Source organism: Barbus barbus (genome assembly GCF_936440315.1).
Source record: "Barbus barbus genome assembly, chromosome: 17".
NCBI lineage: Eukaryota > Metazoa > Chordata > Actinopteri > Cypriniformes > Cyprinidae > Barbus > Barbus barbus.
Genome location: NC_136745.1, coordinates 20,162,344 through 20,182,644, shown reverse-complemented (window position 1 = coordinate 20,182,644; position 20,301 = coordinate 20,162,344). Strand labels below are relative to the sequence as shown.

General features: G+C 37.2%; 2 protein-coding genes across 7 annotated transcripts; one reads left to right on the top strand and one right to left on the bottom strand.

Moving 5' to 3' along the window:
- Window positions 1-1,971: 1,971 nt before the first annotated feature.
- On the top strand, window positions 1,972-7,472 carry LOC306883751 (heterogeneous nuclear ribonucleoprotein A0-like). 3 transcript variants are annotated; one of them, XR_013785385.1, is made up of 3 exons: window positions 1,972-3,341; window positions 4,101-4,230; window positions 4,511-4,693. XR_013785385.1 is itself a non-coding variant. In XM_079439203.1 (2 exons), exons 1-2 carry the CDS (start codon window positions 2,264-2,266, stop codon window positions 7,338-7,340), a joined length of 924 nt encoding a protein of 307 aa, XP_079295329.1. In that variant the 5' UTR covers window positions 2,236-2,263; the 3' UTR covers window positions 7,341-7,472. The 3 variants fall into 3 exon arrangements, 1 of the variants encoding a protein (XP_079295329.1); XR_013785384.1 differs by lacking the exon at window positions 4,101-4,230; XM_079439203.1 differs by lacking the exons at window positions 4,101-4,230; window positions 4,511-4,693 and adding an exon at window positions 7,252-7,472 and having other exon boundaries at window positions 2,236-3,098.
- A 715-nt stretch (window positions 7,473-8,187) lies between these two features.
- LOC306883749 (glutathione reductase-like) lies at window positions 8,188-19,376 on the bottom strand. Of its 4 annotated transcripts, none has more exons than XM_079439200.1 (14): window positions 19,150-19,376; window positions 18,645-18,914; window positions 18,367-18,393; window positions 18,182-18,270; window positions 16,494-16,563; window positions 15,995-16,142; window positions 15,792-15,846; window positions 15,610-15,709; window positions 15,436-15,522; window positions 15,116-15,283; window positions 13,665-13,776; window positions 13,095-13,226; window positions 9,476-9,609; window positions 8,188-9,345 (listed from the first exon to the last, which is right to left on the bottom strand). In XM_079439200.1, the coding sequence occupies exons 2-14, from the start codon at window positions 18,873-18,875 to the stop codon at window positions 9,196-9,198; spliced, it is 1,503 nt and encodes a 500-aa protein (XP_079295326.1). In that variant the 5' UTR covers window positions 18,876-18,914; window positions 19,150-19,376; the 3' UTR covers window positions 8,188-9,195. The 4 variants fall into 4 exon arrangements, with proteins under 4 accessions (XP_079295326.1, XP_079295325.1, XP_079295327.1 ...); XM_079439199.1 differs by having other exon boundaries at window positions 18,645-18,798; window positions 19,150-19,327; XM_079439201.1 differs by having other exon boundaries at window positions 19,022-19,303.
- Window positions 19,377-20,301: the final 925 nt, after the last annotated feature.

Genomic DNA, 20,301 nt, shown 5'->3' with positions numbered 1-20,301 from the left:
AGAAGTGTATGCATACCTTGAGCTCAGTAAAATGACCGAAAAAAGATGGGGGGTTTTAAGTCGCGGTGAGTCTGGTGACCTGCAAAAAATTTTCATTTGGAGGTCTAAATGAAATTATAAGCAGCAAAAATCTATAAGCGGCAAGTATTTTTGCCTTGAAAATGTAATTGAGTAAGAGCTAACTGAGTTGCAACTGAACATTTAACTCAGAACGCCTTTCTTAAGCAAACACATTTATATAATACACAAAACTGGTGGTTTTTAAAATAATGATTGGATGGGATCCAACAGATACAATATCAAAAGCATAAGGTTGGTAAGATTATTTGATGTTTTCAAAAGAAGTCTCAGCAGTGCTGTTTAATATGTTTATGGAACCCCTCATGCTCTTTTTTTCAGGATTATTTGATGAATTCAGAAGAACAGCATTTATAGGGGAAAACATATTTTGTAACATTATAAATGTTTTTACTGTTACGTTTGATCAATCTAATGTGTTCTCGTTGAATAAAAGTATTAGTTAATTAAATAATTAAAATGCAATTAGCAAAATTGGATTTAATTATTTGTGAGGGTCTGTTTAAGTTCTGCCCGTGGTAGGAATGGCATTGTAATAAACAATGGTTATGAAACAGAATAAAAATGAAGTATTTGGAATTACATTAACTATAGTGCACTGAAAAAGAAGAAGTTTGTTTTTGACTTCAGGAAGTGTGAGGGTGGAGGGAGTTACACATCATTCAACATTCATAGGCTTGGGAGGTTGCCAACATTTCCAAATTTCTTGGCTTTCAGTTTATAAATAAATTGAGCTGGCAGACAACATGGCCCTATACACCTGGGATTACCATCCCTCTTGGGCGACCTGATCACAAGCACTGATCAGATTTGTAATGTGTAAACAGAACACATAAATCACATTCTCATACAATTCTTGGGTCAGTTTGATATGGGCAAAAGTGCCGAATTTCTACCTTAGTATGCAATAGTGTCCTTACATACAGTTAGTCATCATACTGCATATCTAAAGTCTTTAGGTCAATTCAAAATATGCAGCTATAACATCTTGAAAGCTCATCTCACACTTAGACGATGGGTGTGTTTTGCATAGTAAAGGTGAAAACACTCTCATACACAGACACAATCTCCACCCATCAACATTAAGTGTCACCAAATATCTGTAAATTGCTGGCTCCAGACATTTCATCTGTTATGCAGATCTCGTCTATCAGTTCCTATTGCTCAGGCTGAGTGGATAGGTCATGCAACTGCCCCCTCAATGAAACTCAGCCAAATTTAAAAGAAAATTCAGTTTTATGTAGCAACCAAGGTTTGCTGTGATGTCACTACACTTTTCCACCGGCCTCACTAGAAAAAATAAAATAAAAAAAATTGTGTGTATAGTGTGCATATAGGCCCCTAGCCTGAGTGAATATAAATAATGTAAATAAATATATTACAATAGGGTTTGTTTAACTATTTCATGTTACCACTATAATCAATAGCACAATCCATAAATATTTTTTAGACAAATAAAGCTGCCATCAAATCTATGATGATATGGATGATAGTCAGTGTTAGAAATTATTCAGGCCAGAAAAATGCTACGAAGAGTGACACAAATGACCCAGAAACTGTCAAATGTGAATTCATGTGAATCTCTCTGTCTTTTACCTGATGTGTTTCATAATGTTTGTATTGCATCCAAATAGTTAGTTCTAGATATCTGTATTCGTTTTCTCAGAAGTAAATGTTGAATATGGAGCAATTACAGCTGATTAGGTTCTAGTTCTAAAACCCTGCAAAGAATTATTATTTTCTAGAATGGTTCCTAGAAAATTCATAGCCTATGGGTTTTTAAAATGCCAGTTTTAGACCTAGGAGTTGACTTTCACATTTTGTGCTATTACATAAATTAAAAATGGTCAAACGAATTTTACATACTGCGTTGTAGAAGACAAGATGCATATTTGAGAAGTTTATTTTAAAATTAAAATTATATTTTCATTTGACATTCACATTTATACAAATTGGTAGGTTTTTATTTGACATTTTATATGTTAGAAAATACGTGTTTTTTATGCTATTTAAAATTCAGTGATATGTGATTTTTATTATTTTTTTGACAAAATTCCACAAAGCCCGCCTTTTCCAGCGAAGGGGCGTGTCTTACTGCAGGAGAGAACACTGCGTCATGACGACAGTCGTTTTTTTCCAAAAAAAAGGCCCTTTCTTGTCAGTTACGGCGGTCTAGCGGAACAATATGTCAGCAATGGAGCAGCTCTGCAAACTTTTCGTTGGTGGCCTGAACGTCCAAACAACTAACGATGGGCTCCGCGCTCATTTTGAACAGTACGGTAAACTAACGGACTGCGTGGTGGTCCAAAACGATCAACTTCAGCGGTCTCGTTGTTTCGGCTTCGTAACGTACTCCACCGCAGAGGAGGCTGATGCAGCAATGGCCGCCAGGCCACATGTGGTAGACGGTAAAACCGTGGAGCTGAAGAGAGCCGTGGCTCGGGAAGACGCCGGAAAGCCCGAAGCTCTCGCCAAAGTCAAGAAGATATTCGTCGGGGGCCTAAAAGAGGACATCGAGGAGAACACCCTCACCGAGTATTTCTCGCAGTTCGGCATGATCGAGAAATCCGAAGTCATCACCGACAAAGACACCGGCAAGAAGCGCGGGTTCGGCTTTGTCCACTTTGAAGATAACGACTCGGCCGACAAAGCCGTCGTGCTCAAGTTCCACATGATCAACGGACACAAAGTGGAGGTCAAGAAAGCGCTCACGAAGCAAGAGATCCAGGCCGGCGGCGGAGCTCGGGGCGGCAGGGGGAGAGGAGGAGGAAGAGGTATGGGGCGGAATCAAAATGGCTTCGGCGGCGGGAGAGGAAGCTACGGCGGCTACGGGGGTGGCTATGGCGCGAGTGATGGCGGCTACAGCGGCGGCTATGGAAGCGGCGGCTACGGAGGAGGCTACGGGGGTGGATACGGAGGAGGCTACGGCGAACAGATGGGTGGCTATGGCGGTGGTAACGGTTACAGTGACTTTGGCAGCGGATACGGCCAGCAGTCCTCCGGCTATGGGCCCATGAAAGGTGGAAGCACGTACGCCGGCAGAAGCGGAGGAGCCCCTTACCCCCGTGGCGGCGGGCCTAGTTACCCCAGGGGTGGCTACGGAGGCTACTAAAGCGTGTTGGGAAAGACTCGAAAAGCAGCCCTCCCCCCATCCCTCCTCCTCTCTAAGTTCTCTCGGTTTCTACATTGGGCTCATTCACCCGGCCATGCAAGAGATGGCGGACACTGTGAAAGCATACCTTAAAGACCTCAATTCTTAACAGGTAGGAAGAAGATCTCTTCCCAGAAACCTGAGTTGCTCGACCAGCTTTAGTTGTAGGACATGTTCTATTATATATATATATAATATCATTTAATTTCCACGTTTTAGGGCATGCAGCGAAACTTCGAGGCCCTGGTTTTCTTTTTCTTTTCTTTTTTTTAAGATGCGATTTGTTCGTAAACCATTCGTTTTAAAATTCAGTTTTGTTCAACACTGGCGATTTGTTGTCAAAATGCATTCTCAGTAGACCTGTTTTCTATCTAAACTGTTGCCTATTGTCATGGGGGGGGTTAACGCATGCAGTTTTGAGTTTGTGTTCGTCTGTATAAAACCTACCACGAGTTTTTCCAAACTAGTTTATCATGATGGGATAGATTAGACTACGTCATTTCTCTTATTTTGTAAACCAGCGCAGAAACCCATTCATGGTTCAGTTCAACGCTGTATGAGCATCATTACTTCCAACATTCTCTTGTGTATTGTATATTATGTCTTCAGATCAATCCAGTATTGTTAAACATTGATATGCAATTGTATGTTACTTTTTAAATAAAAGTTTCACAGCTTAATTATCCTTTCAGACGGCGTTTTGGCTGATAGACTTTAACTAAGGGGTTTCCACCACACCTGAGTTAGTCATTTAAGCATATATGTGTAGTTGCATTATTACTTGACATTTAACCTAACACTGCCCCACATTCAGTGGTATATATTTATATAGTGTTTATGGTTTATATTTACTCTTGATTCCCACATATAGGTGTTCTTTCAGTTATTCCAGTACTTCAAAATAGCTGTAGCAGTTTGTTTGTACAGGGAACCTGTTCAGTACCTGGGTTCGATTGTGATAGGACTGAAATATCTCATTAGGATATCATCCTGCGATCTAGGTATGTAATCAACCTGTCTTCACTACGTGTTGGTCAAGTATTGCAATTTTCTTTCATAAATGGATTATATTTATTCCTTAAGTTTTTAATTAGTCTCCATCCATAAGTCAAGTGGACTTTACATGAACTGGTGCGATGGAATTTGGGTTTGTAACACCGCGGCTAATTAGGGCCTTAACTTAATATGCCATTTAAAGGATTTTTTTTTCTTGATCAATTTTTTTGTATTATTATCTTGCATGACTAATGTGTTCCCCTTTCTTCCTGTCTTCCTCCCCAGGCGACCTTAGATGCCGGACTCTGCCCACATCAACTGTGGCCATGGAGTTTGGTTATCTACACGATCCAGAGTATTTATGATTTTAATCTGGACTGGTGAAATGTCAACATGGAATTTTTAGTGTCTCACTTTTAACGTGTTTTTATAAATATCTGTATATATTTTAATAAAAGTTTGAAATGATTCTTTTGTATTTGTGGATTATGTGCATGGAATGAGTTTATTCCTATGGGTAAATCTATAGTGATATGTAGGGCTGGAGAGACAGACAGGTGGTCCAATAGATTAGGCAGGGGGATTTGAAGCATCACATTTAAATTAGTCCTGCATAACATGCAAACAGCTCTTTTTACATCAGCTAAATAGTACTGTTATACATTGTAATATTGATACAGGCACTCTGATGATGGTATGCATTTTAGAATATACATTCTAGCACAAAATGCTTATGTATTTGTGCTATAAAGAATAACTGCAACGTGTTACTTGCAAATAAATGGTAATGAAGCCAATAAGTCAGGTACTTTAATGATTTAGAAAAGTTTCTGAATGTCAAACATTCACAACTGTAATTTACAAGCAATAGCAGTGCCAATCTTGTGTGTTAGCTGATATGTGATCTTATGTCTGATCTCTTTATATGTACCATATATAAATATTTAACCTCGAATAGTAGTTTGAACTAATTTAAGAGTGTATAACACTGTATTTCATGTATATGATTATTTTACTGCTCTTGCTGTGGAAAAAGTTTTTTTTTGTATGCAAAAATCACTTGCAGATACAAAAATCAGACGTACACTTAAATATTACTGCAGGTGTCCTGCTCTTCTTCTCTCCCAGGAAACTCCTCAGTACTTCCCAATACTCTCACCACAGTCACCTTAATTGGCTTGCTTGTTTTAAAATGGTGACAACCTTTCACTTTTAACAAAAAACAAACAAACATTGGAATAAAGTGTATACCTTCATGCAACAGGTGTACATATCAACACACAGTGAACAATGAAGTCACATTGTCCTAGGTTGGCCTACTTTCAAATAAGACGTCACGTATATAATTTTTAATTGTTCCACAAAGTGATCAGTGTAATACATAAAGACCTAGTTGAGGCATTTATAGGCCTAGCGTTAACGGAGTTTTTTCATAGTGCTTTCAGCCTATTCTACAAAAATATACTATTTTTCTAATAAAAAAATATACTTGGAATCGATGAAACACATTTGTGATTTGTGTACAGTAGTTCTGCTCACCAAGATGCTTATGAACTGTCATCATAATATGGTAAACGCCATAAATCTGTAAAATGTCTTTATTCCAAGACAGGATTTAACTATGAAAGGGGGTTTAAAAGCTCATAGTTCTATTTCGTGTGTGTTTCGCCTGATTTCTTAGCTTTTGGAAATTTACCCCTTGACACAGATTTAATAAATATATATTTTATATAAATTGCGCTCAAAGATTTTTTGCAGCAAAATAAATACTACAATACTAAGTATAACAAGAAAGAACTTTTTTTTTTTTTACAATAACAATGTCTATAAAATCACACTTTTTCAATTCCCTGATATTTCCAGGGTATTTCCTGGATTCAGAGTAGATTGATTTTTTGATTGATTTGATTTATTTAAGTGTCATACATCATAAGTAGAACTGCAACAGAAATGTACCTGCTGTCAAGTTCTCACATAACACATTAACTCAAAATTTTATCTTCACAAACACACACAAATACGTTTTAACCCCAAAACGAATGGATTCACAAATTAGCTTTGATTTTAGCTCCAGCACAATGCGTCTTGGATGGGTTTGATTTAGGTGCTTTACTTTGTAGCCAATCAGAGTTCACTACGCATGTGTTTACGCGCACAAAAGGCACCGCCCCCGCGTTTCAAACGCATTGCCTTCTTTCTTCCGTTCCGCGTGTTCTCAGTCGTCCATTGCAAGAAAATGACTAACCAGCTTTGTAAACTGTTTGTTGGCGGTTTAAACGTCCAAACAACCGACGAAGGCTTGCGGGCACATTTTGAACAATATGGACAGCTGACCGACTGCGTAGTGGTGATGAACCAGCCGCTGCAGCGCTCCCGGTGCTTCGGCTTTGTAACGTACTCGAGCGTAGAGGAAGCAGACGCCGCCATGGCCGCTAGGCCTCATGTCGTGGACGGCAACAACGTGGATCTGAAGCGAGCGGTGGCTCGGGAAGACGCCGGTAGACCGGAGGCACTAGCCAAGGTCAAGAAAATATTTGTCGGGGGACTGAAAGACGAAATCGAGGACGAACACCTCCATGAGTATTTCTCTCAGTTCGGTGCCATCGAGAAGGCTCAGGTCATCACCGACAAAGACACCGGGAAAAAGCGAGGCTTCGGTTTTGTTTACTTTGAAGACAACGACTCCGCCGATAAAGCCGTCGTCATGAAGTTCCACATGATCATCGGACACAAGGTGGAGGTGAAGAAGGCGCTCACCAAACAAGAGATGCAAGCTTCCGGCGGTCGCGGCGGCAGGGGAGGCCGAGGAATGGGCCGGGGAAGCAGCTATGGCGGCGGAAGGGGCGGTTACTATAGCGACTACGGCTCTCAGAACGGCGGCTACGGTAACGATGGCAACTACGAAACCCAAAGTAGCTACGGAGGAGGCTATAGTGACCAGATGGGCGGTGGATACGGGAATGGCTACAGTGACTTCGGCGAGGGTTATGGACAGCAGCCTTCGGGTTACGGCGCTATGAAAGCAGGCTACTACTCCGGCAGGAGCAGTGGACCCTACCCACGCGGCGGCGGCGGCGGTGGAGGATATGGAAGAGGTGGCTATGGTGGATATTAGAAGCACTAATGTGACTCTTTAAGCTGTACTTCGTATTTTTTTTTTTTTTTTTTTACGCAAACTATTTGGACACTGGACTTTCAAAACGAATTGTTTGGTATTGGGTTTAAATGAGAATTGTTCTGTGCCAGTACCAGCAGACACGCGTTGCGTTTTTCTTTGTTTAGTCCTGTTTACGCAAGTCGATCCTGGTATATAAAAAAAAAAAAAAAAAACCATGTAGGCTTCTGTATGATCGGTTTTGGGTTTATTGATTGTCCATCGTTTGAGATGAAACTCAGGGGTAATGAAATTAAGCAGCTCATTGTTTCACTTCATGACCTCTTTTGTTTTTAATTGTAACTTAATTTCTGTTTTAATGGTATTTCACCGTTCCTATTGTAAAACTGTTTTTAAGTATTTAATTTGATCCAGCAGTGGCCGTATAAGCCTTTTAACCATTAAAAACTTTTCACATTTACTTTTGTATGTGGTCTCTTATCTCCTTTCTCGATGCCATTTCTCAACCATTTTCAAATGTTTTCTTTCCATAATGCTTAAAGGTTGATGTCTTTTAATCTCTTGGGTAAACATTCCCTGAACAAATTAAGTTTAACCGAATAACGTGGTTTTCAATCCAGTAGTAGTAACTGCTACAGGCTTTGCCTCCACTACAATATTTTAAAGCCTATGTTAAGTTTAATTCTTTCACGGTAACACTTTTTATTTGCAGCAATGTTGAGTAAGAAACCTTTCAAAAACTTAGTCTTACCAATCCCAAACTTTTGGCTGGACGTGTAGACGCAATTTGTAAAACACAAGCAAGTATATTAATATAGGCTTTTCAATGTGCTATATATATATAGAGAGAGATTTGAAAGGGAACTTTATTCCAAATACAATGCGCTCAAAATGGACATTTTCTGCTAACACTTCAGAATATTAACTGATTAATACAACCTTTGAATCACCACCACATCCAAAAATAACGGTATTTATAGACTAAGTTTAGCTGACAGCCAAACATATTGATATAAAACCTCAGTCTCCTTTCATTTAAACTCCTATAGATGAAGGAAATTCCTCAATTTCTTTGTAAAACAGTGTTAAATGAAAGCAGCTGAATAAATGTTAAGCAAGAAAATATTGCTAATACCAACACTATTTTACAATCATAGTGTCACAATCTATATTTGCATATTAATGAATCTGATCAGTTGCTTTATATAACTTCACTAGCACTTAGTGCCTCTTATAAATGCAACACTTTAAGCTTATGAAGAATTGACATGTCAATAGTATTTTGCATATTTATGAAAATTAACAGGTTTATTAAAAGTATATTGACAATGCATCAAAACAGAATTTAAGAAAAGATCAATTAACCACACTGACAAAATATTTTTGTAAATGTATTCAGGGTCTATGCCCAAGTGCTGAACTGTGCATATCCACAATTTTATTTTACATATATTGAATAAGCACTACTTACTACCCATTACTGTTGGAAAGTAACTCTCTGAATCCAATTTTCCAAAAATGTAAGCATAAAGTAAAAGCGTTTGACCACAATTAGATTTAATTTCACTTTTCATCAAGCCTTCACCTGAACCTGTTCCAATCAAACAATACCTGTGAAAAATCGGAGCAGTGGGGTACAACAATGCAATGTACAAGAGGCAGCCTGATGAATGGTTATAATGTGTCTTTCTTAATCACTGGCACTAATATATGACCCCAGAGATATAACAAACCAATGCTTCTTGTCATTACAAAATACTAATGTTGAGAAAATAGTCAAAGAAATTATATTTTTTTATTGTTTAGATTGGAACAAAGCTGTTGTGTAGAGCCATGTTGGAATATGAACACTTGATTAGCGTAGTGTTACTAGCTCCTCTGAGGATGTCGGGTGGATAGCAATGGTTCTGTCAAAGTCTTCTTTAGTAGCTCCCATGTTAACAGCCACAGCAAAACCCTGAAGCATCTCATCACAGCCAAAACCCTGCATATGGAGACCAACAACCTTAAAAAGAAAAGAGACTTATTGAAAATGAATTAATGTAACAGCAAAATGTTATAATAAAATATATTATTCCAGATCCTTCTTGATATTTTATGCTGCATGATGACTGATGGACTGATTATGACCTCACCTTCTCATTTTTGCCAGCACACACCAACTTCATGATGCACTGACTCTTTCGAGTAGTGATGGCATAATACATGGGGGTGAAAGAAGTAGTATAAGTCTTCACATTGTCCTTTCCCCAGGTCTTGATTGCTTCATCTGCAAAACATGATATTTTTATATAGATTTTGTAAGGGTAGCTCAAACGATTAGTCAAGATGTCAGTCAGTCAGTATACTGAACAAACATTAGGCCATGCTACATGCAGACTTAGGGCCAGATTAACTAAACAGGGCAAATTAGTGTCCTGTTCGCAAACCCATAAAAGCACTGATGGGAGTGGAAAGTGTTGCTGGTGATCCTGACGCTGCTGGAATTAACGAACACAGACTCAGTCGGATAATTTCCGTAATGACCAACGCAATCTACTAAAAGCAGCACAAATTAGCATAGAGTTGAAAAAAAGCAGAGCTGATGATAATCAGGTGTGTGGAATCTACTAACAACACAGGCTCAAAATGGGTTACAGTATGTTTTTGTTTTTTTGAGGTGTTAAATAATGGCACAAGTAAGTAATAATGGCACAAGTAAGTAAATTGACCATCGCAAACCTTAGTCAATCACTATGATTCATTTACAGTTTTTCCACAATCATTTTGTCACCAATTTCAGAACCTTGATGTAATTTTTTAAAACTCTAGACACATAACCCAAAACATTATTTGTAACAAGCTGTCCAATGTTCAAAACTTTGCATATTGCATTTTTATATTTAAAGAAGCCTTGCATTTGCAGAAGCATTGGTTAAAAAAAAAAATAATTTATTATGAAATATCATAGGAACATTACTTTAGATCACCCACACACAAGATACCCATAGTTTCAATGTGTAGTGGTTAGTATAGTCATTAAATATAGCTGTTCAAAACACATGATGCAGCTTTCATTATGGTTCTACACATTCATTGGTTCTATGCTTTATTCATTGGTTCTATTGGATTATGTTTCTACTGAAAATTTTAAAATTATTGATGAAATAATCAACTCACAACAGGTTTTTCAAAAAACTTAGGCCTACAGTAGAAAGTCAGCTGCAGTGTTCCTCGCTGCACGTCTATGTTTTTATCAACCCTGTCTTGAGAATTTGGCCACAGGTTCTCATACACATCATAATGGATGTTTTTTATTGAACATCTTGGAAAAAAAATCTTCTGACAGGCCAAATCCAGGTCTGACATTGGTCTCCTTCAGGCCCCCCAGCGAACATCGTTCTGGGCCATTCTCAACCTTTCCTCCATGTCTTGGCCAGGTTAAAGCCTGCCTTATCCAAAAACATGAATGGTTTTCATCAGCTTCTATCACCTTCTAAAAATACATTTACTGTACAAAAAACAAATACTGATAACAATGATTAAGGTTTTTGGGGGATTGCCAACCTCTCAGAAGACCTCAGATAATGCCAACCATCAGACAACACACAAAACTACGAAATTTTGCCATAAGTTTGATCGCAACATATAATAATTACTGTTAATAGTGTTCACCGCCTGTTTGATTACATGACATTAACTAACTGCTTGATTTTTACCATACATTTCTGCCATATGGACATCAACTTGAGATAGTCACCACTGATAAGCTATTACTAAATATAATGTAGAAACTTAAATTTTCTGTAAAGCTGCTTTGCAATGATTTGCATCGTGAAAAGCGCTATACAAATAAACTTGAATTGAATCATTTTCCATAAAAACTATGCTTCAAGAGTAATGCAACAGTTACGTAGCATTTTGAGAAGTTGTATCAATTGATAGTAAGATCATTGTAATGAAATGAATAGACACTTTGATTTTGATCATCGGTTGTGAATTATGTGTCTAGAGTTTTGAAAAAAATTGCATGAAGTTTCTGTAAATCATCTCCTCCAATAAATTTTGCATCTGAAAGGTCATTCAGCCCATTCTCAAGAAGTCTGCTCTAGACCCTTTGGAATTCATGAATTACCGGCCAATTACAAAGCTGCCTTGCATTTAAAAAATACTGGAGAAAGTGGTTTTATCTCAGCTGAGCTCTCAGCTGGCTAATAATGATGTGCTAGATGCTTTTCAGTCTGGTTTTAGGACAGGACACAGCACTGAATCAGCTTTATTGCGAGTTTCCAATTATTTGTTACTCATTGCAGACTGGGGTAGTTGAGGAGCTTTAATTATGCTCAACCTTAGTGCAGCTTTTGATCTAATAGATCACCATATTCTTATTAATCGTTTAGAACATGTAGTGGGGCTGAGAGGGACTGTTTTAAAATGGTTTTCTTCTTATTTGAAGGGACAGTCTTTTTCAGTGAGGGCTGGGGAATTTTCATCCTCTTCAGTCTTCAGACTGTGGAGTACCTCAGGGCTCCATTTTGGGGTCTATTCTGTTTACACTTTTTCTGTTGCCTTTAGGCCTTATTTTTAAAAAACACAGTATGTCTTATCTTTATATTGATGATATTCAGATTTACTTGCCTATTAGATCTGGAGGATAAAGTTCTCATTCATCTTTGTTATGTCTTGAGGAAGTGAAATGCTGGTTAGAGCAAAATCGCCTACAGCTAAATGCGAGTAAATCTGAAGTAACCATTTTTGGGCCAAATAAGGTTGACAGTGACATAAACTATGTATTAGGTACATGGACAACTAATGTGCAGTCCAAAATAAGAAATTTGGGTGTAATTTTTGACTCAGCTCTAACGTTTGATCACCAGACAAAATGTGTGGTGAAATGTTGCTTTTTTCAGTTGAGGACTATTGCAAAAATTAAGTCATTTTTGTCTGTTCCAGACCTTGAGATAGTAATTCATGCATTCATCTCCTCCCGTTTGGACTACTGCAATACTCTTTATTTGGGAGTAAGCCAATCTCTTATCTCAAAATTGCAGTTGGTACAGAACACAGCTCCGAGGCTCCTTACTAGCACAAAGAAAAGGGAGCATATTTTTAAAGCCGTCCATGATATGGCTCCAGAATATATTAAGGACCTGATTCATATGAACTCTTGTAGACCTCAAAGATCATTCAACTGCTTACTGTTCTCAATTCTGAAGACTCGTCTGAAAACTAAAGGGGATCGTGCATTTTCAGTTGCTGGCCCAAGACTGTGGAATACTCTTCCACCTGACATCAGATCTGCACCATCAGTTGATGTTTTTAAATCTCACGTCAAAACATACTTGTTTTCTATGACTTTTAATTGCAGATTTTTTTATGTAATTTGTTTTAATTGTTTTTTTTTATTATTGTTGATTACTATTGTAGTTTTGTTGTGTTGCTGTATAGTCCTTTAGTCTACTTTGTAGTGGAAAGGGCTTTATAAATAAAGTAGACTTGAGCCTTGTAGACTTGAAAGGGAAACTCCTACAAATGCATATGTAATGAGGTCAGATGCAAACACAACTGCATGTCTTAAGTAATTCCTGATACTGTTTACAAACTGTCAGATAGCTAGATAGATAGACAGACAGATAGATAGATTATTAAATCAAACCAAAATATTAATACATTAAGACATATGATGGTATATAAATTATACTAAAATAATAATGCTGCATATGGAGTTTGATCTTCAAGATACTGTAAGGAAGCATTATTTGTACGTAAGCTCACCTTCAGTTAGTCCCACTGTGCCAATAGGTGGGTGGCTGAACACAACAGTAGGGATGTTATTATAATTGATTTTGGAGTCTGCTTTGCCCTCAAACAGCCGGTGAGCAAGCTTTCTGCCAGCAGCAATAGCAACTATCCATACAAACAAAAACAGGAAACAACAACAGCTTATCAGAAAAAAAAGAATATACATCCTCAAACAGATGATAAACTGTTTAATTAAAAAAGTGTGATGAATGGCATGTCCAATCTACTCTGACCAGTTGATGTCGCTACAGTAACAAAAAATGCACAAAATCAACTTCTTCATGTATGGAGGATCTGACACAATATGAAAGGTGTTATTTACATAAACCAACTGAATCACAGGATGACTGAATTACACAACATGCAGCATGATCTTTTAAGCTTGATTTTTTTAAAGACTTTTTACGACTAAATCTCTTACTAAATTGGTTTCTAAGAACGCGTACTAAATACTTTTATTCTATGTATTCAAACAAAACACCCAACAGATTTTAATGCATGCAGGAGCAAATTCTCCATTAGGATGTAATCCTGAAACCATACCAGGTGTAAGAAGAGCTCTCCCACAAACATCCCCAACTGCATAGACACCTGCACGAGTGGTGTTCTGGAACTCATCCACCATGATTTGTCCCCTTTCATCAAGCTTCACACCCTGAATAACAATACATTCAACTGTTAACCTTAATTTATCAACTAAAACAGTGCAAATATAAAGCTTACAATACTATCTTGTGTAGGTTCTGCGGTTTAAAAAAAATGTTCTGTGTTCAGTTGAACTTTATCAACAGCATCTGTGGCATGTTTCAATGATTCCTGTTTGTAAAAAGCAAAAATGGTGTTTACGCAATGTGACAATGCATTCCAGAGGGTTTAAATGCAGAAATGTACAGCTTGTATTTTTTCAATTCAATTTTTAAAGTTGTGTATGTCTGCCTTTTAGCTACTGTTGTAGGTCCATGAACTTCTAGTTAAGCATTAGCAAAATAATTCTTACGTGCAGAAATTTGCATAGGCAAGACAGATTTTATCACACTAGTCTCATTTTAACATGCATCATAGTTAAAGTTGCAAATTAACTGAACAGCGACAGATCTTTTCTTCCTTATTGTAACGTACATCCTATTAAAATGGATTATTGATAAAATAAAAATGTAGGGCAAGGACTTGGTTCTATGAGTCTGTCATTGATTTGAATTAAGGCAGATCTGAATGAGAGCTTGAGGTTGATAGTAAGACAGGAGCAGAATTTAAAGGTACAGTTTACCAAAAAAATTAAAATTTTGTCATCATTTACTCACTCTCATGTCGTTCCAAACCTGTACGAGTTTCTGTCTTATATTGAACATAAAAGAAGATATTTTGAAGAATGCTGGGAATCAAACAGTTGAATTATTTCCCCACTATTGAAGTCAATAGGGACCAACAACTGTTTGGTTCTTCAAAATACCTTGTTTTGTGTTCAACATAAGAAAAAAAAAAAACTTATAGGTTTGGAACAACATAAGGGTGAGTAAATGATGACAAAATTTTCATATTTGAAATTTTTCATATATTCCTTTAATCCAACTAAATGATTGGAGTAGTTCAGCATACATCACAAGTCTGACAATTCACTGGAAGATCGATTTATGACATTTTAATAAAAAATAGCAAGGTCCAAAACAAGTAATTTCATAAAATTATATGTATTAAATATGTATTACATGAATATATGCAATGTAACATATGCAGATACATCCCCTAAAGTTTCAATTGTAAGTGCACTACTGTGAAAATAGTTTTTCTAGCTTCTATAAACTTAAGGATTTTCTTTCTTTGGGAATTAACATGCCACAGATGTTGTCAAAAGAGTTTAATTTATAATCCTTTAAGCTTTTTAGCTATTTATTATTATTATTTTTACTAATAATATTTTACCAATCATATTTATAGATACAATGCTGCTATTAATAATAAAAAAAGATATTAATCAAATTAAAATTCATTTTTACTATTGAACTGAGATTGAGGCCAACGGTGTTGGGTTCCCTGCCAATAGCCCAGAGCAGACAGTCCACCTCATGGATGGTGTCGTACGTCTCCTGTGCATCTTTGTTGTCAGGGTCTTTTGTCACCAGCGTAACAAAAATGCCTTTGTCAGTCTTCTGCACTGACCTCACCTGTGAACAATATTAGAATATTTAGATATACTGATGTAAGATATATTTTGGGGGAATCGTAACTGAAAATCTGCCAAACAAACTGATACATCACACTGGAAAGATAGGCCAGCTACATAATACCTTTCTTAATAATTCTCAGTACTAGTTACCTGAGTATTTTTCCGTAAGTCAATACCATGATTTTGCAATTCTTTCGTGCAATTTGAGCTTATCAATGCATCAAAGTTCCTCAGTACCTTGAAAGGAAAGAACACAGTCATTGCTTACTTTGTGATATGCATGACAATAGCATTTAGCCAGGTGACAATAAGCAGGGCTTTTACCCCTCCTTGTCGTATGATGATGGATGTTTTGGACCCCAGAGTGGAAAGGATACCAGCCATCTCCACAGCAATATATCCTGCCCCGACTATCACACTACGTCTAGATGGATACAGTGATCGTTTATTTTAGGATAAGGAGAAAATACATTAATATAAGTAGAAATCAGAAATCAATCACTTACTTAGGGCAAGACTCAAGTTCAAAGAATCCATCACTGGTAATGCCTAAACTGGCTCCTGCAATAATGACATTTGAAGTTTTTAGCAGATGCTGTGATTAAAATAAGTACAAAAATCACATTAATGGCAAGTGCATTCTAAGAATGCACTGAAAAAGTAAAGCAGAATGAGGTACATTTTTTGTAATGAACAAACATAAGATCACCTGGAACATCATCCTCACTGACAGTGGACGGGTGGCCGCCAGTGGCGATTAAGATATGAGGAGCCGTGTATTTTTTTCCGTTAACTTCAACAGTGGGTTCAGAATCATCTGTGAACCTTGCATAGCCATGAATAGACTCAATTTTGGCCTGTATGCAACCACAAACAACTTCTCAGTCATCACATCAATACCAATTTTAAAGGTTTAAAGAGGCCATATCATGCATTTTCATTATGCTACTTCATTTCTCAATTATCAATGCGCTTCTGGACGTTTTTTGTTGACATGGTTTTAAGGTTTATGTGTAAAGATTTATAGTATAATGTAGTACTAGTACAAAAAAAGATCAAGAAAATTTAATTCTTCATGATATGTCCCCTTAAAACCATGCTCATTTTGGTATAAAACATAGATATAGTTTTTTTTTTTGTATCTACTACAAATTATTTTTCACTTCATATTTAATTTGCTGATTTAAAAGTAGCTTATTGCAGCCTACCTTGTCAAGGTTGCTCCGGTAAATCTGATTCAGGCGACCAACGTAAGCATCCCTTTTGCGTTTAATGAGCCTGAAAATACACATACCCAAAGAGTGAACTTTATTCTATTAATTTAGCTTTGTCATATCACAGAAATCCTGATAGCTGAACTCTCTACAGCATAACTCATCTACTACTAAACAAACTATTCCACCTCATGCCTTTGTGTCTGACAGAAACATCCACTGATATTATATACCACAAAAGGGAAGCAAAACAAATACTGAAAGCTGTAATTCATCAGAGCGTGCGGGAACTTGACTATCCTCAACTGTCACAAGAGTAAAAAATTCCTTTTTGTGAGACGAATTACCTCATCTTTTTGCAGAAACAATATCTTCTATGGCAAGCTGTCATTACATGTATCCCTTAAAAACCAATAACTTTACTGATGTTACTAGTACTTATTTTTAAATACTATGAAATAATTACTAGTAAAATTACTTACTATTAGAAAACATACGTGAAATAAGTAACATAGAAAAGGTAACTGAAATGCATACTAGTTAGAAGTGAATGTGAAGTTGTGAACTGCAAATTCTGTTCCAGTAATAACGCAGCCCTAGTTATATAGCCCAATAAATAACTAAAGCATTTGTTTTTTTGTTTCGTTTTTTTTTTCTTGAAAAGACTTCTCGTCGTGGGTGTGAATGGAGCCCTATGAATTAGCAGTCAGTCCGCCAATCTTCAACGTGTTAATCATTAAACTATTACGATTTTGACGCGAGCTAAATTTGGAAAAAGAAATGCTGTTTTTTTAAGAGAACTGGGGAGAATTTTATTTTTTATTTCTATTTTATTTTTTATGGAATTAATAAACAGTGATTGACTGTTGTAAAACTGAAACTCATTCTGAGATATTAAAAAAATCATCTTTACATTGCTGGTAGGTTATCATTGCACAAATTAACACACTCTCTACCTTGAAGAAAGAGCTACATTATCTTTCTCAACAAGCAGCTGGTAACATTATTGTTTTTAGCAATTAAAGCCACAGCTTCACTGTTAAAAGAGAAACACTTTTCTGAGAATAGATTATCGAAGTGGAGATCGCTAAACTGCAAGCTTACCGGTGTTTTCAGAAAGCCAGCGAGTTTATCCACAGTGGAGAGAGAATACATACACATGATTGCCAGGTTGACAAGAATAAGTAACACACTTAGCAGATATTTCCGTACTGCACAAATGTGAAGCTCTGTTTCAGGGATTATGTCTCTTTATATCAGGCAACCCCCTGGTTGTGTTCCTCTGCAGCCAGATTAAACCTGGTTGTAACCTATATATTATACTCTATTCATTCATTTTTAGAAACCTTGCACTTTTCTACGCTGTTCTTGTATTCAAATTAAGAGCAGTCCACTGTGCACGTGCCATGATATCTATACAGAGACAGCTGTATTGATACCCGTATTGTCCAATCTCCGTGACGATACATCATTGTATCGATGCGATTGTACCAACACAGCCCTAGAAGTTATACAAGTAAATTTAAAAAAATGCTAGTAACAAAAATAAATGCCATCAATGCTATTTTCTTTTTTTCAATTTTAGAATGCTTAATGCTGTACTGGCTTGCCATAATCCTACACACTCAACATATTATACACAAAAATCAATCTAAACAACCCAGAAAAAAGCGTTATCTTACTGCCAGTTGAAATGTGCTTTTGCTCCCTCAAATCCATAGTCTTCATGATCATGGAGATACTCTGCATGGGTGGATGTGTTCCACATTACCTGGAAGCATGCAGAAAGGACACAACTTTATGAGCGTTTTTATTTGACAGCACTACCTAATCAATTTAGTGTAAGTATAAAGGGAGAAACACATACCTTTTTAGGAACACAACCAACATTCACCTATAGCAGAAAGAGATGTTTAATGAACCAAATCAATAATATCACCAGACAAAAATGCATAGGGGCTGGTGCAAACCATTTCACACAAAAACACCCCCCACAAAAAGCGCTAGATCTGGAGGCTTCCCAAAGCACCGGTGTTCATGTGACTAATGCAGCGACCAATTACTGTAAATAACTCGTCTAAAGAACACATCTACATGGCTCTAAGGGAAATGAGGTGTTGCGGGAGCTGGACGGTCTTTACTCACGCAGGTACCTCCAAGTTTGTGACTTTCGATCACGGCTACAGCGGCACCGAGTTCAGCCGCCCGCCGGGCACCGGCCAACCCTCCTGATCCTCCGCCAATCACCAGAAAATCAAAGCGCGTCACGGATTCAGAGGCCATGCTGCGACCGAAGAGTCTACGAGAAGATGACAGCGAACGACCAAGAGCAAGAAAAGACGCTCGCAGTCGAGACAGAGGACTTAATATATCCATAAGCAGGAAGCCAACACCCCGGCCAACGCAATAGTTGAACTAATGGGAGGGACGTGAAAAAGCATAGTCATTGCATAGTCATTGTGAATTGACACAATAGTGTGTAAATCCCAGAAGCAGATTTGGACAATAGTCATCATAGTTACCCATGCTTATTAAAGTCCTTCACAATCATCCCCAATATCCAAGGTGCTGAATTTACTTTGGATTCACAGCAGTCTGCTTTATTTGATAATGGGAATTATTTCGGAAAAAAGACTGAACACAAACTCACCGATGAAGTGCAGCCGTTACATATAAACCTGTGGCTGAAGTCCTTTTGCAGTACATTGCAACAAATGAAGTGTGGTTAATTAGCGGTGCTAATCGTTAGGTGTATCTATGCTGTTCATCTTCGTATGCATGCGGTAGTGTTTATAACAGGATGTGTCGATGTAAACCAAAGTCAGAATAAAAGCCACTATAAGCTTAGCTAAACTGAACATGCGCGTTTCTGCGTGTGCCACAAAACAAAAACACGACAGGCGTTAATACACCGGAATGAACGGAAATTAGTATTCAGAAGTTTTTAGGGTCAGTAAAATTATTTCCAAATCAAATACTTTGTATACTAATGCAACGACACATTAAATGTATCAAATATGGACATTTGAAATGTTAAAAATGTTGTTCTTTTGAACTTTCTCTTCATCAAAGGACCTTGAAAAACTGCTCTCAATATTGATAATATTAAAAAAATGCAGCAAATCAGCATAGAATGATTTCTGAAGAATCACGTGACTGAAGACTGGAGCAACGGCTGCTGAAAAGCAACAATGCTATTGCAGGAATAAATTCCGTTTTAAAATATATGAACAAAAAATGTTATTATACAAGACAGTAATATTTCACTATATTACGACAGTTAATTGTTGAAGAAATAAATGCAGCATTAGTGACTTCCTTCAGAAACAAAATCTTTCCGACCTCAAACATTTGAACAATCGTGGCATTGGTTGTCTCCTGTTAACACTTTATTGGGCATATCATAACCATATATTTGAATGTGTTTATTTGCAGTTTGTGGTTCCTTGTGCCAATGAAACATTTAGGGCTTTGTAAAAACCTCTAGCAAGTAAGATCTCCATGAACAGTAGAGGGAGGGTAAATGGGTACATTTGTCAGCTCTCTGTACTGAAAAGGATGGAGCACTCCAAATATTTTAACGAAGTTCATTAAACATTAGAAATCTTTACATGGCAGACAGCAGTTCATTTAAAATTCACGTATAAAACCTCAACAGTTTTCCAAAACAAAAAAAATCTCTATAGAACACCTTAAAACTTGCCTTCACATGTACCATGGTATCCAGTAGTAGGAGACAAACAAACACTTGCCAGAAGACACTTGTATTTCAAATATTTACGCTGGCTGAACACAATAAATG